Raw genomic sequence first — 16967 nt, 5'->3', positions numbered from 1 at the left:
GCCACAGTGTCAGCCCAAGGCCACCATTTCCCTGGTGTACAAGGGCCCTGAGGGTCAGTGTGTGGCTTTGCTACATTGGCAGCCCGGGGCTGCCATTTCTATGGTGTACAAGGAGCCTGAAGGCCGGTGTGGGGCCACACCACATTGGCAGCCCAGGACCGCCATTTCCCTGGTGTGCAAGGGCTCTCAGGGATCCCTGATCCAGGGACCTCGATCACATGTCCTGACCACAGAATCACAAGGCCAGTTTGGTTGGTAGATCATCTCAAGACCTCTGGAATTATCGAGTCCAACCAACACTATGAACCTACACCACCTTGTCAACCAGGCTGTGGCACCAAGTGCTACGTCCAGGCTGTCCTTAAACACCTTCAGGGACAGTGACTGCACTACCTCCCTGGCAGCCAGTTCCAATGTCGAATCACCCTCTCAGAGAAGAAATTTGCACCCAGTAGGGAAATACTGACCCGCAGAAGAGGGTGCAAGCCATAAAAACGGATCCTTTTGTGTAAAAGTGAAAGGGATTGGCTGAACAATACAACTGGATCTGCTGTGACTGCTTCTGGGCAGACTGAGGGTCATACCAGCAGGTGCTGGATGTGCAGGGCTTGAGTCAGGAGGAGCTGGATCACAAACACAAGAAGGTAACACATGCAATTAGATGACAAGCGAGTTTATTTTGCAAAACAATCACTATACAGCAACAAATACAATTGCAAATTGGATTGAAAAACATGAACTACCTACCACCAGCCATTCAAGAAATGCCTCTTTTATGGTAACAGGCTCTAGAATTATCAGAAAAAACACAGGTTTGTAACAGCAGACTGTATTCCTTGATATCCCAGCAAACAGCATGTTTACTTGTTGGCTTTTTCTCTTTGCTAAAGTTGAAGTGGCTTTTATACGCTTGACTTTTCCCAGTGTGAAACTAATTTACCTTCCTGCAGTGGGAATTGCTGGAGTTGCAGAGGGAGTTGCTTTAGCAATCTGACTAGTGAGTGAACTCACAGACACTTAGGCTAGAAATCTACCAGCACTGATTTTCACAGCTAATGTGATCTACTCTTCAAGGCATTTGCCTTTGAAGGGACATATACTTGGGTTTCAAACAGTATTTATTCCAGCATGGAAAAAACTTCTGCTCATGTGGTAGCCAACACAGGCTGCCTTTTGACTCCCTTTGAGTCATGTATTTAGGCAAACTTAGAGCAGTCATGATGAGGTTACTACTGTACCATAGCAGAGGACTGAATAATTAATTCCATTTACTGCTGTACAGTGAAAATATATATTGCCCTTGTGGGCTCATAATTTTCCTCATCAGGTTGAGTTTTTCCTTTACTCTTGCTGGACAGAGGTTTGCTCAACTTTGATTTGTTTCAGCTTGTGGTTACATAGAAACAGAACTCTGCAGATGAGGCAGAAGCACTCTTTCATCTCTACAACCCGATGGATTATTAAATTTGGGGTGCTCCCCTAGGTACCCAAACAAGGTTTCACCATTCCTTTTGTCTGGATTACCTCTGCTTTGTTACACAATTGGGTCTCAGGCACCCAACAAACCTGCTGGCTCAACATGCCTGTGGAAAAGAAACACAACAGATGCAGTTTCCAGGAAGCTGGCTCTATCTTCTTTAGTGGGCATTACATATTTACAAACTGTTGCTTTTAAAACGAACACTCTTCTTGAGAAAGTTAAGATTAATATGAGCTTTTCAGTGAACATCTAGAGTCATGTAACATAACTTGGTTTTTTTAATTATTATTCAAAAGCACAAAACTCTTAATTTCTTTTTATCTAACTCCACAGCATTCTAGGATTCTTTCTATGGAAAGATGATAATGATTACATAGGTCTTTGCTTCAGTCAAAACAAGAAAGCTCATTTTAATGCATGAAATAAATGACTTGGTGTGTTACACACTCTAACTTTGGACTCATAGGTGGATTAACTAAGCCTTATTTTCTAGAGTATGCCAATTTTAAAAGCAGAATAAAAACACTTGAGTCTCAGGTTAACACTGTTTCCATGAGATGCTGCTCGGGTTCAGAGAGCAGAGGTTCAGTAGTACCAAGTTTTTCCCCTACACTGGCAAAAGGCATAGAAAGAAAAACCACTGCAAAGCTAATTTATATTAATTGATAGCATAATCAGAGCAAAGTGATACAAATACTGTCAGTTTTCCTTTCTGTCTGTTGTTTTTCTGAAAAAATGGGAAGAAGATTTTATTGCACCTCACTTGACACTGTTTCCATGTGAATTCTTAGGATTACTTTAAGCAGAAGTGTAACAAATACAAGGCAGAAATCAGAATCCTCCAATTGCACTTGGGATGGTTCTAAACTCACTGTCTTTTATATGAAACAACTGACTTACAGTGTTAGGTACTCTGTTGTGTGAAAAAGCTTTTTGCAGAGCTGAAATGTCATGTGTGGGGCTGTCAGAAGTTCATATTCAGAAGTTTGAGAGATTTAACCACTCTGTTTTGTGTTTGTACTGCTGTAGCAGCTTAGCCAAAACCCCACTTTGGCCCACTGAATATTTCCTGACCAGTAACTGCATTACTACCTGAATGTAATGATGGGGAATCCTGTGCCATTAATTTTTAGAATCTCCACAGACATAAAAATCTCTGTGAGTCTTTTCAGACCAAACCCCAACACACACACACACATGAAAATTAAGAAGGAAAAAGAACAGATCGAAAGTTTCCAAACCACATCATTAACCTAATACATACATCAAGTATAGCTCAACTGACAGTGCAAAGTTCAGTTAGGAGGTTTCAAAAGGAAAAGATAAAACAATCTGCAAGAATGTAAACTGCTCATTCCTTAATGTCTCATGTACATAGGGCACCAGCAGGTGAGGATCATCCCCATCACCAGTGTTCTCTCAGGTAACTCCACTAGATCTGTTGGTTGTGCATCTGCCTTTTATCTTTCATGCACATTTTTTCTTACACTTTTTATAGTTAATATAATCCCACTTTGCTCAGATTTTAAGATGCCCTATTTAATTGATGAATCTCTATGACAACCAGTCTAGGGAGCTGATCTTTATTTATTCATGTATTGTAATTTACAGGCATCTCTGCTATGATTATCACTGTTTTCTGAGTGCCTGAGTGTACATGTGAGACATCACTAACGGAGTGGAAACAACATCTTAATATTTTTTCTGTGTTTCAACTTTAGCAAAAGAAAAACAATAAATCAAATATTCATTGTTACTATGGGAATGAAGAAAAAGATGAGGAAGGAAGGGAGGGAAAGAGAAAGGAAAGAGAGAGAGAAAGAAAGAAAGAGAGAAAGGAAAGAACGAAAGAAAGAACCAAACTATTGTGGATTTTTTAAAAATCCGTAGTCCAAACTCAGCCTTCTTTGGAGACTCTTTGACAAACATCTGGACCCCACAAAAATCATTTCTTTGTGAAGAAAGGAAGGGAAGAAGGAAGGAATCCTTTTTCTAGCATCACAGAATAGACTTGCATCTGTCACTAAAACAGGGTCACGGCTTTTAGTTGTTACAGAAAGCAACTTCATGCTACAATTTTCATCTTTTTTAAATGTACTCTTATGAATAGGGAAAAAACCCCCTGCTAACATCTACTTTTACATACCTAAAATTGCAACACCAAAGGGTGCAAGAGACACAGATACTGTGAATAAAGAAGTAGAATATTCAAGTATATGAGGAGGGCGTATCACAAATGGCCACAGAGAAATATATATATCTATAATACTGTATCAAACAGATGGAAAGAATGTGGAACTGGTGGTATGCACACAAATCTAGCTGCTTAACCAACTTTTCTAATCAGACACAAGTCTGTTGGGGTATGAGTGCTCGCTTTCAGCAGCTTTTTTACGTCACTTCCCAAAGCACGATTCAAATGTTTTCAGCTAGTATTTTCAGTTATTATTTAAATAATTTATTGGCTTTTCAGCTATACACTGACATAATTAACCAGGTTCAAAAAATGTTAATAACTTAATTCAACTTTTGTTCTACTCATTTATACAAAGTAACTTTTTTTTTTTTTAATTAAAGTTGAATTTCCCTATATGCCCTTCCTTCTGGTAAGCAGACCGTTAATTTAACCTGTAATAACTTACAATGGGCAACTTTTCTTTTTTATTTCCCCATCTATCAAAAGAACTGTGAAATGAGCAACTTGGGATATTAACAAGGCTCTTCAGAAAGAGGTGGATGGCCTTCAGGCACATGAAAGGTAAAAATGCATTTTTATCATACTACAGTACTCCATGCAAGACAGAGCAGAGCAACAATAATTGTCCAATGTAACATACCGCTGTATACCCATATAAAGCCAGTGTCTTCCTGTTGTAAATGGAGGTCAGGCCAATTTCTGCATCTATGGAAATTTTTTTTTTCTGTTTTTTTCTTTTAAACTGTATGGTAACTACAAGTCTTGGGATGTAACTTAGTTTTAGACATGGTAAAGAATGAACGTGACACCTGCTCTGAGCCCATTCCTGCCAAGACCTCATGCCTAAATATTATTACTTCATACAATGCAAAATGAGCAAATTCATAACCCCTGCTTGGCAAGGGCTGCTGTGACATCTTCAGCAAGGGTAGCAAGCTGGGGTGACTCAAGCAGGTTGATGCTTCCAGAGGATGAGACGTTGCTGAGTCTGCGTGGCGAGGCCATGCTGGACCTGCCCGGTGACTGCGTGATGATCTCAGCCCCGTGGTCAACACGGGCCTTGGCGTGCTCTCTGAAGTTCAGCTTCTGGCTGTCAATCTGCTCCAGGAAAATAAAGAATTTCACACATCATATGTTCACTAAATTACCTCACTATACATCATCATTTGGGCATCATTTTGCTTATTTTAAAAAACTATTAGAAGGATCTAAGCTTCTTCCCTCCTTAGAAAATTGAATTTATCACCCTGTTTAATAGCTACTGGCATGCTATGTTACATTCTCTTACCATTTCTGCCTCTGATGGATGCTTTAAAGAGAAGTTCTTAGCTGAACAAATTTCATAAGCATTACATGGACACTATGATTTGTTTTCAAAATCTGTATTTTCAAATGTTTTGTGGGAGTGATCTTACTTTCAGGATGTTTTCCTCCTGTTTCACAATGGAGTCCTCCTCTCAGATCATACCTGTGCTGTCCCTCAGTCCCAAACAAGGTTTTGTCTTTAGGGGGAAAAGACAGTGCACAAACTACACGACTTTTCACTCTCAGCTTAGATGCAGGTGCAAGATGGGTCATTCCAAATTTCCAAGGGAACAAATTGGTACATGAGTGTGCTTGAAAGAGGACAGACAGATGTTTCCTACTCAATTCAGAGCCAGCACTGAATTTAGAGCTCTAGTGATTTCACTGGGCCAGGGGCACAGTGGGAGCCTTTTCTGACAGCTGTTCCTTTACCTTGACGTTACCACCACCAGGTACATGGTGGGCATTTTCCAGTGAACCAACTTTAGCCTGAGCTTTTTCTTTGAAATCCAGTTTCACACTCTCAATTTTCACACGCCCACCTCCTACAGAGGAAAAGGAAACACAGATTAGGAAATTGAAATGGCACAGGAGAAAATGAGTGCATTCATGCTTCAGGTCCCACTATCTCCCTTTTAGTTGAGATCTAATGATTTTTGAGAAGCACAGAATGATGCTCTGCATGTTCAGTAACATATAAAATCTTCAACATATATTTAAACTGTAAGCAGGTGCTGCAGTCCTACTGGTTTTCATGGGATTTAAGCACATGCTTAAGTATTTCACTGACTTCAGACTTCAGCCTATATTTCAATCTTATGCCAGAGCACCATCCTTTGGCAGTATTTTTTCATCACCTCCCTAAACTAGGTGGTCTCATACCTTTATGTCTTTATATATTTAGTTAAGTAATTTAATGTATTTTTATTACTAAAGAGTATTTCTTTTCTCTTTGACTGTAAAAGAGAACAGTATCATCCATGATTCTGAGCTCAAATAACAGTATTGGGTTCTTGCTTAGTCCCACAACCCATAAATTCCTACAGTACCTGGTTTGTGGTGGATATTCTTGAGTGAGCCACACTTAGAAGTCACATGACTCAAGTCAATCTTCTTGGTTACAATTTGTACCTGTCAAAAGTGCACACATACAAAAATTACAGGAATGAAAAGAATAAAATAAAAAATTATGTTAAAAGCCAAGCTCTGCAGAGAAAGAGTGAGAGGCTTCTATAAACCACTGGAAAAGGAGAAATGGTTAGTAGAACACAGACCATGCCACAAAAGAGGAAACCTCCAACCTAGGGAGATGACAAAGCTGGGTTAAGCTTTACTATTAGCAAAATGAAGAGGAGGATGAAGGAGATCAGCTTGTGGGTTCTTTCTAAAATGTTTCTGAGCCTCCTCCTTTCAGAGTGGGTGCTCCAGAGCCCTGCACACAGCAGGACCCATCCCATTTGCTTCTGTCTCGATTACGCATCCTGGCAACCAGGATATTTTGGTGACTGCTTTTTTCTCTACCATCTGTATTTTATTTTTCTGCATCTATATATGGTATCCATTTCCTGTCAATCCACTATGCAGAGTCTGAGTAATATCCACATGTGCCTCCTGCAGCTGTACCTGAGCAGGCTGAGGTTCAGCCAGCTGGCTCAGTGCTCACTGCAGAGCAGCAGGTCAGGCACCCTCCCTCCTCCTGCTGCCACCTTGCCATGGCTGTGCTGAGCCCAGCTTGGGAACAGCCACAGAGTGACACTCCCAAGTAACTCCAAGATGTGGCCCACAGGCACTGAGCTGGCAAGCCCCAAATCACAGCCAGCCAGGAGCTCCAGGGTAACTGCAATGCCACTGGCTTGCTCACCAGTGGCTTAGGCCAGCACTGGCTGCTGTATTGACCCTGCCTGGATCAGACATGCCCACAGCATCAGCTCTTCCATCTGAGGGGTGATCATTTCCATCAGGGCAGTCATAGCCACCTTGCTACTCCAGTGTGCCCAATAAAACCAGCAGGTGTCTGGTCAAACCCTGGGCCACCTCAGTTTCTTATACCGGAATGATGCTGTGACATCAGCACCCAGCATGCTGGCTGATCACACCCTCTTCTCTGAGCTTTCTTTGTCCTCCTGTTTTATTTTTCTTCTTCCCCTCTGCTGAATGCACATAACCGAAAGGTTAGCTGAGGAAGAACTGGTGCACAGAAAATGCCCAGTGGGGAGGCTGGAGTCTCACTGTGTGCTGCAGTCTCTTTCTGGAAATTACTTTCTTGGGCTCCTCCCATGAAAGAAAGGCACTGAACCATTTTGGCTCAGACTGCACTTTCACTTGGGCATTTAGAGATAACCTTTATTTTATCATTTAGAGATAAACCTTCTTTTATCACTTAGAGATAACCCTTCTTTTATAATTTCCTTTCCCTGACCAAGTTCTGAAAATGTTTTGTGCTCTGTGGGGAGAGATCAGGAGGCCACCACCGCAAACACAGGGCTCACGGGACTACCAGACAAACTCACACGTGAAACAGCAGCAAGAAGGAAAGCAGTGCTCAGAGGAAGGGAGACAGAGGCTTCTGCCTGTGTGAGGTGCTTCACCACAGTGGAAGTGCCTGTTCCCAGGGTGTCCATACTACTTACATTTCCTCCCCCTGCAGAATGTTTGATGTTATCTCTGGAACCACACCGGGACTGAATATCGCTAAAATCGATCTTCTTGTTTAAAATCCTAACCTAAAAGGAATTGGAGGTAACTTACACATACCATACACACACTCAGTTGGGGGTGCAGGACAAGGAAACCAGGGTAATTTGCCTCCTACAGTGACTCCTTCTTCTGACACTTGTATTGAAATGTGAGAAAATAAACCCTGTCAATCTCTTCGTATGTTCACACAGCATCTGTAAATACATTGCGCTGCTCTTTTTCTACCTCACAAAGTGCTGGTGAGCTACAACGGGGAAAGTTCTATACTGGGAGGTATGAGAGGTGGCTTTTCCCTGAAAAAATTAAAGAACTCCATGCTTGCTTGGACTGGGCCTGGTCTTTGGACAGCCTGTCCTAGGGTCCATTGAGGGATATTCAGCATTTCTACTGAACTGGCCACAAGAAGATGGGAACCCACCTTCCCACAGCTCAGCACTCTAGCCTTTGATGCAGAAATCCCAAATCCAGCCAGCACAGGCACAGGCTGAAATCCTGAAGTATTTCAACCCACCAATGATAACAGCACCAGCCAACCCCACACAACTGGTAGGTCACCTTCAGAAGGGCATCTTCAATAGCCAAACTAATTTCTATCTTTCCCCCTCCCATCTGCTTATCTGTCCAAATAAACCAACATACACTGAAACATGAAAGCAAATGCCTTTGGAATTTCATGCTTGTGCTTTCTTTCAATATGATGTTTGTTTAAAAATGTACCCCAGTACTATATGAGACACATGTCACATCAGTTACAGAACCACACATCAGACGTGTATTCAGATCTGACTCTCAGACAGCTTCTGGCTAGACACAATTGGGCAAAACAGAAGGAAAGCCTTCCTGGCACTTTCTGAGCACATCTCTCAATGATGGATCAGCAGCACTTCTTAGCTATGGCCACAGGGATTCATCTGCTCTGAAAATGCTGACTTATGGGTCATGGCAAGACCTCTGCACTCCAGGCCTGTAGCTTAAAATGGAGCCAAAGCAAGGTGAAAAGTTGAGAGAGTGCCTTTGATCAAGTGCTTAAAGGCTGATTTGCACTCAGAAGTCTGACAGTTCATGAGTCTCATGGCCCATGGACCCAGCTAGCAGATATATAAAGAACCAATCATCTCAATTATCTCTCCATCTCACTGGGTGAAATGTGCCCCTGTGCAGCAGGGCCAGCAGGAGACCTATGCATCATTTGTGTCCTGTGCTGAGGGCAGGAGAGAGCTAAGGGACATGCATGCATTCTGCTGCTCATCTGGCACAGGGAGGAACTGAACTGATTCAGGTTTTCCCTGATGATCTGTTTCTCCCTTTCCTGGGATATAGCAGTATCCCTGCACATATTTAAATCATTACCACCCTCTATAACTAAGTGTTCCACAAATGAACAGGGTTTTGTTTCCTGTAAATAAGGGCTTGAACTGCTTAATTCATCCATCCTGTATACTCCAGAAAGCCCTATCCCTTCCAGCCAGCATTTTGTCCCAAGCTTTCTCCCAAGTCTGCTGGACTGGGCCAACAGGCAGTATAACACACAACCAGCCAAGTGTTTGCTGTCCCTGATTGTGGAGAAGGGCTGACTTCACTGCCTTCACCCCAGTGATGGTGTTATGCTGAGTCCCTACTTCATACTCTGTGTAGAGGGACCTTCTGTATTTCTCACCACTGCTCCTTTGCCAGCACTGGCTGAAATTGTCCAACAAGTTCCAAATGAGTTGAGAAAGGCTGAGACTGCCAGCCAGCCAGTGTGACTGCAGGAGCAGTTTTGTTTGAGGAATCACTGCAATCAGGAGAGGGAGCTTACCTGAAAGGGACAGAAACCATTCATACTAAAGAGAAATTTGGCTTGCAAACAAAGAAGAAACTTTGGCTTGCAAACTGACTATGAAACATTTGAAGCTGGCATCTGGAGGGAAATCTTCAACTATCAGAGCAAGGAACTGCCACGTGAGGGAGCACAGCTACAAGAAAATGGCAAACTTTCATGATGGCATTTGATGAAAGGAATTAGATGATACAGCTGCCTGCAACAGAGGCAGCACAAACACAATGAATCACCAGGAAGGTTCTCTGTGTTCCAAATGTGTATGTACATCTTGTGTGTGGGTGGAGGTGTGGTAGGGATGCACATATATGCACTTCAGTTGTGCTGGAAGTTAAAGATCAAGCCCGCTCATGCTCTCATTCAGGAAAGGAAACATTTTGTGTGTGGCAAAATGAAAGTCTGTGGCAGAAACAGGGCTACTTTTTATCCCCACTCTCTAGAAATCCCAACAAGATAAGATGTCATGACAGAATCCCTTGTAACAACTGTTCTGACCTGCCAGTATGAAGTGGGTACCTTCTCTTCTGATGTGATACTGGTTTGCCCAGGTATGCTGGGAAGGGCCTGGAAGTCAGTATCTGGATTAAGATGAAGCAGAGGTTTCTCTGCATTTGTCATAATTATGTGTAATTAAACCATGGTGGAAAATTAAAGCCTTACAGACAATGCAATGTTTATTCTATAAAACTATATTGCCCAAGAGAAAAATGGCTTCTGTCTGAAGCCCTGGATGTCTGACAGGCTTTCCCCTCACTCTGTCTTCTGCTGACTCCTCAGCAGTGGTCCAGAACTGAAGCCCAAGGCAGACTGTGTGCCAGCATGCACACAGCATGGCCCCAGTGACTCCCACTGCTTCCAGAGAGCTCCCAGCAGGGCTGGGAGAGTGCACTCCAACACCCACCCATGCAGCTGGAATGTGAGAGCTCTGGGCAATGGGGAGCATTTATGATGCATAGCCTGCAAGGAAAACAAGTGCAGAAGGTGTTTTTGTCAGAGTTGATTTAGATGAGGCCTATATTGCTCTGCACTCAGCCCAGTTAACTGGTTCCCTTCCTACTCCTTCAGTGGCCTGACTGGCAATCAGAGCAGCTGGAGGTCTAAGGGAAGCTTCTACACTAGAGCACAGGGAATAGTTTTGGGTTAAGCTTGCTGGCACAAGAAGAAGCAGACAGGCTATGAGACACAATATCTGTGAATCTTCCAGTCAGATACATGCCTCCTGTAAAGCAGAATATGAGCTGGATTTCAAAGATTCCCTGTACAACAGTTTGCAGGTCCTCCTCTGCCAGTACTACACCACTGTTCATGATGAGCAGAAATTTGTAGGAACACTAAGAGGAAGGCAGATAAATGCCTAAAAGAATTTAGTTCAGTTGTGTTTAGCAGTTTAGTTCACTGCTGAAGACAACACCAATGTCCAAAAGCTGCTTATGCAAGAGAAAGAATTAGATTCCATTGCTGCCTAGAATAATTCAGTTCAGCTGCTTTTCATAAGAGGAAAAGCCCCTAACTTACCAACATCTGGGCAGAGAGTCAATAAACAGCTTTCCTTCTATGGCATACTACACTTGTATACATTGAAAAAGATATCTGAAGAACAAAAATTGTGATGCTGATGATATTAAAGGCTCTAAATATTTTTTCCAAGGAAATGATGGCTTATCTTCTCCCTGCTTTGCAATTAGGGCCTCTGAGAAGCTCTGCCACAAATACTGCCTAAAGCATTAAAAATACTTTAGCTTGGCTCTACTTGGCTGTTTGAACATGCTGTGGAACTGTAGTACTAGGAAAAGCTTCCAGACTCCTAACAGCTTATCAAAAAGGAAAGCTTCCTTCTATTTACCACAGCACTTTGACTAAGCTATATCCCAGGAACCAGACATTCTTTCAGTGTTTGATCTCTAGGTTAACACAGGTATTTAAGTGAGACAAGGATTGATCTTGCACAGGAAGCAAGGTTAAGTTTAAAAACTGATTAGAATCAAGAGAGAGTTCAAAGTGCTTCCAAATTTATCTGCTGCCAAGGACAGATGATACCAGACTTCCTGCTCCTGCCAGAGGCTACAGGGAGAGGAAAGTGAGACAGAGAGTATTTATTTGGCCTAGTAAAGTCCTTGAAGAGAAAGACTGTGCCTCAGATTTGCCACACCTACAGACAAGGCTTGTGATGATGTTCAGCCTTTGCACTCCTGGAATGAGAGGATACACACACACCAGCAAGGCTGCCAGCCAGAATCTAGTGATATTCAAAAAAGGCTGTGCTGGACATAGGCAAAATAATGTCCCATTCTCACCCTGCTCTTAGTAAAGGGTGAGCAAGGCACAGTCATTTCTGACTTTTAAAAACATACTGAGAGGCAGACACTGAGCAGATAATATTGTCATCAGCCAAGTCTTGAATCCTTGCACAGGACAAGAGAGGCTGGTTGACAAGCTTCTCTATACCTACCCTCACATCACTGTGTTAAAGTAATTAACAGGATGGCCTTGCTGAACAAGGCATGTCCCTACCAATCAGGGGAGGAAAGGTCTGTGGACAAATACTCAGAGGGTCTGCATAATTATGCTACAAGTACAAAATAAAACAATCAGTTTCCATGCCAAAGAGTTTACAGTCAGTAGTCAACAGTGAATTTAACAGGGAGTTCAAGGAAGTGCAAGATCCCTGTCAGATGAACTGTAGCATGTTCTGCAATCACACTCCTCAGTAAAGCTGGGAAACTGATCAATATAATTGTAAAAAAGTACTGAAGGTGCACACTAAATAAAAAAAATCATGGGAGTGCAATTAATTCACCTAAAACACAAAATCTTTGGTTTAGTACTTCCTTTAACAACAACAACAACCCAACAACAACCAAACTAACAGATTTGCTAAAATTCAGAATTCAACACTTAAATTTTTGACACAACAGTTCCTACTCAGGGAAAGAGTACTATTAGCTTCAAATATCTAGTGTTGAGCATCAGGTGTCAGTTTCCAAATCAGTTTCTGTGTCTTTGAGAAGAAATGAGTTTTCTAAACTACCTTTAGAATTTCTTTACTCCAGCATAATGGGGACAATTAGGTTATTCAGTTCAAGTTCAAAAATACCTTGCAGTCATCTCTTCATGCAAACTGGCTTTCCCAACATTCAGCAAATATTTCCCTTAGCATTTTATTGTTCAAATCCAAATTTCCAATCTAAAACCATCTATTATTTTCTTTCTTGCCCTTCCTGTCTACCAAAACAATTTTTTCTAACCTTTCCATGCAAAATGGAACACTATTATATGATGAAACAGATCTAATCCAGATTATGGATTAGATCCATAATCCAGACTATGGATTAGATCCAGATTATGTATTCCCTGATCATTATTCCCAAAACAACAACCTTTCTCATTTTATTTCTCAAAGTTTAGGCTACTTAAGAGCTCAGGTGGAAACACTTCATTTGCTGAGCTTGCTGCTGGGATAACTCAGACTTCCTCAGGAATTTACATCCTGGTAATGTCAATCTACTCTAGAAAAAAAAAAATACAGCTTCTTCCCATAGTTATTAATGAGAGAACAACACCACATGGTACCATCACAGCTGGGATTTGACTCTTCTAACATTAGCCAGCTAAGAATTGGAACTGGCTGCTTAAGCTGCCAACTGTAGCTGGTGGAAAGATACTGAATCCTCCAGAAAGTGGCACCTCCAGCCCTAGACTGAGCATCTGAGTGGCAGAAATCAGGGCAGTGCTGCTCACTGCCTACAAAAAACTGAGAGACATATGGCTGCTGCAGTGGGTAGAAGTTCTCTTAGTGGCTGGAGCCCATGGGACTGCTTGGGAGCCTCCTGATTGTGGTTCACAGTTTGCCTCCCAGGCAGGGTGCACATTTTACAGATGGGTTAGGTACTGCAGTGATGTTACTCTGTCCTAATTCTCTGCTCAGTTCTAGCAACCAAACACCTTTCCTCAAAAAAGCCCTTCTGAAACTTGCTAGAAGCTGGCAGTGATTGCTTAATTTTTCTAAAATATGAGTCAGGAAGAACATCTAGCTTTTTATCCAGAATAATTCAAGGCTTAACTGTACAGACTGTACTCAGGCAAGCCTTCCTTTAAACAAATGCAGCCTGAACACTGAAGCTGCAAGATGTTATTTCTGTCCAATCTGCAATTTTCAGCCAAAATTCTAAATTTCATAAACTTAAAAATTACAGGTTTGAGCTGTGACAGATTTTTGAAGGTGTACCTGAAACTCCTAATTTCTCTTCACATTTGTAGATCTGCAATTAACAAGCGGTGAATTAATTTCTAATTTTCAGTGCAGAACAAATCCGTTCAAATGTCTTGTAAAAGCCCAGACTTGGGAACATACAAAGAAAGCAAGAGCAGACTGACAGAGATTAATTTATTTTACAGTTCTGAATCGTTGAGTTGACAAATACACAGACTTATTCCAATGAGTGAAGCCAACAGTGTGGAAACAATTGCCTCCCAGTCTCTCAGCTCCATCATGGAACAGCAGCCATGCTCCCTGACAATCCACACCTCCCTGTACAGCTGCCTCAGGTGCCTCTGGCTGGGGAAGGCACCAAATTTGGCCCTAAAAAGCTCATTTATGTTCATCACTGACCTGTGCAAGAACATCCTCTTAACTTGGGCCTAAATGGTTTTCATTCGCCTATGCTGTTACAATGGACTGGAGAAAAAGCACATGGTGTGCTGGAAGGAGAGGGGATCCAGCAACAGCTCAGACTGCACTTTTTGTGAAGCCTTGCTCTCTACCAACTTTTTAGACACTCTTCAGCAGCCATTGCACCAACAGTACATAACTTACAGACTTGCAGATTTTGGGCAGTCATGAGTGTTCATAAAGTGGTGCAAAGACATGCAGAATGGGGAGGAACTATAAGATGCCACCTCGAGGGGAAGTTAACTGAGAACTTTTGATCTCCCTTTCTGCAGGAGGTGCTCAGCTCTGGTGCACCAACCAGACCAGTCTGTGTCTGTACTGACTGTACCCTGGCACACTGTCACTGAGGCAGGGAACATGCCAGAAGCCCACAGATCTCTGCAGACAGGGTTATAAATCATGATGATGGGGGTCTGGGGTGTGTGCTGGGGGGGAATCTCCCCTCCCATCCTGATGCCTTTTCATTGGTCCTAAAATCAGGAGCCAGACACAGTTAGGGTGGTAAAAAGGGGTTACCTTTGTAAGGATCCATAGGGGCACAATTCACCAGGTGGAAAACACCAAAGTTGTACACACAGCATAATGTGTATACATTTTTAATAGGGTTTACAAATTAGCATATATGACAAGAATCCCCAGTTAGAAGCATAACTGGTGAGGTAATTCCACAGTCCAACTCTTATTTCAAATTCCTCCTCCTCTAGATAGGGACTAAACTGTTTATAAAAATATGTCTGGAAGAGCTGGCCTCAACCTCAGTTCCCAGGAAGAACCAAAATAGGACAGGAGCCTCAGATCTCCATCTTGGAACCTTTGGAATGTGTTTTGTCTTTCTGTTTATTGGGTAGAGTCAGGAAAAGTACTGGAGATAAGCTACAAATACAATAATAGGATACAGAGCTACAAATTGTCTTAGGTTGGAAATGCAAGATGTGTCTGGGGGTGTGCATTCTGTGGCCATCTGTTGGAACCAGGTGGGGCAGCCATCTTCTGTTAATTGGGCCACCTGTCAGAACCAGGTGGGGCAGTGCTCTTTATCTCTGCCACAGCCATCCTCCCTGCAGGAGATCTCTTCTGTCCATGGCCAGTGAGTGTCCCTGCATGGCTGATAAAATTCCATCATCCCATTGGGAGATGCTCTGCCCAGGGGAGGAGCCAAGCATTCCTACCTGGATACAATCTGACACTTGGGACACCACAGCAGCCTTTGCCCCCTGCATTCCCAGAGGAGCAGCTTTCTGCTCCCCTGCATTCCCAGAGGAGCAGCTTTCTGCTCCCCTGCATTCCCAGAGGAGCAGCTTTCTCCTCCCCTGCATTCCCAGAGGAGCAGCTTTCTGCTCCCCTGCATTCCCAGAGGAGCAGCTTTCTGCTCCCCTGCATTCCCAGAGGAGCAGCTTTCTGCTGCCCTGCATTCCCAGAGGAGCAGCTTTCTCCTCCCCTGCATTCCCAGAGGGAGCCCAGGCCCATCTCCAGCACCCCTGGAGCTTCAGAGGAAAACTCCCCCCTTGTGCAGGATCCCTGCTCCAGCAGAACCACAGCTGGCACTGCAGGAGGGCTGAGCCACCATGGGATGGGACTGTGCCACCACCCTGACACACAGGGGGTCCGGGCCTGTTCTGACTCTCTCAATGTTGTTTTGTGTTACTGCAATTTTATTTTTCTTTATAAAGAACTGTTATTCCTACTGCCATATCTTTGCCCAAGAGCCCCTTAATCTCAAAAATTATAATAATTTGGAGGGAAGGGGTTTACATTTCACATTTCAAGAGAGGCTCCTACCTTCCTTAGCAGACATCTGTCTTTTCAAATCAAGACAAAATTTATGTGTAAAAACACAGAGAATATATAAAAGAAGACAAGGCAAAAAAAAATCAATTCATCATTAATCCAAACTGATTTTGAAGCTAAGATAGCCATTCAAGCCTCTTCATCTGCCCACCTCTGAGATGTCTTACCAGTGCCAGTCCATTTTATCACCTAATGAACAAGCCTATTCTCCTTGCACACATTTCTGTGGTTTTTGGAAAGCATCTACTGAATAGTGGTGTCATCAAACTTTCTGACTCATTACTAATTGCATTTTGTTTTCTACAATTTAGGAAGATGGTGAAGTTCTTCCTTAATCTTCCTAAAAACCTTCACGGAACATTTCATTCTTCAGCATGACTTAGATATTTCTTTTTTCTATTGTCATCTTACTTCTTACAAGGTGCCTGCCTGTCACTATAATTAGTGGCATTTTAAAGCTCATGCATGTAATTCTAGTTTGTGCAGCTCCATTCACTTTGATGATGCTCTGCTGCTTCACATCCACTGAAGTTCTTGCCTGTGGCTGAGATTTTAGGTATACATTTTAAGATAAAATTAAGAGAAATCTAGGTTAGTTTTATCCTTGGTTGCTGGTCCATGAAGCATTCTAAATACTCTGCCTTGCCAGGAATGAAAATACTCAATTAGTGCACTTCTGTACTCTGATATGGTACCAACCACATCCATAGACAGAATTTCAAAAGGAAAACCAAAGATATGAACCAAAAAAACACAAGAAAAAAATTAGTCTTGGCATCTAAAACAGATTTCCAACACCCTCTCCCAGCTCCCCATGCTTCCCTTGGGCTGTCTGAGAAATAACAGATGCAAATGGGTTACTTTTGTAAGCACAGCATTTCCTCCCCAGCTGATGCAGTGTGAAAATCCATCTGGAGCCCAGCAGACATACCCATGAGCAAGTCTCCTCTGAGCTTTGCCAGTGATGATCCATTTCACCATACTGTACCAGAAAGAGAAAACCACACAAGCA

The 16967-nt window shown here is 42.6% G+C and overlaps 1 protein-coding gene across 19 annotated transcripts in view; it reads right to left on the bottom strand.

Moving 5' to 3' along the window:
- Nucleotides 1-657: 657 nt before the first annotated feature.
- MAP2 (microtubule associated protein 2) overlaps nt 658-16967 on the bottom strand; it is a 219263-nt gene continuing 202953 nt past the window's right edge. For 13 of the 19 annotated variants that reach the window (XM_063162604.1, XM_063162615.1, XM_063162602.1 and 10 more), the window contains 3 exons: nt 6032-6113; nt 5415-5527; nt 658-4775 (listed from right to left, as the gene is read on the bottom strand). In XM_063162604.1, the coding sequence (XP_063018674.1) occupies nt 4560-4775; nt 5415-5527; nt 6032-6113 (411 nt within the window). In that variant the 3' untranslated portion in view covers nt 658-4559. Of the gene's footprint in view, nt 4776-5414; nt 5528-6031; nt 6114-7612; nt 7706-16967 lie in introns of all 19 variants that reach the window. The other 6 variants (XM_063162599.1, XM_063162601.1, XM_063162606.1 and 3 more) reach the window with 1 other exon arrangement.

The sequence above is a fragment of the Melospiza melodia genome, chromosome 8 (genome assembly GCF_035770615.1).
Source record: "Melospiza melodia melodia isolate bMelMel2 chromosome 8, bMelMel2.pri, whole genome shotgun sequence".
In the NCBI taxonomy this organism is placed as follows: domain Eukaryota; kingdom Metazoa; phylum Chordata; class Aves; order Passeriformes; family Passerellidae; genus Melospiza; species Melospiza melodia.
Note: the sequence above shows the minus strand (reverse complement) of the source record. Positions and strands in the feature narration are given on the sequence as shown.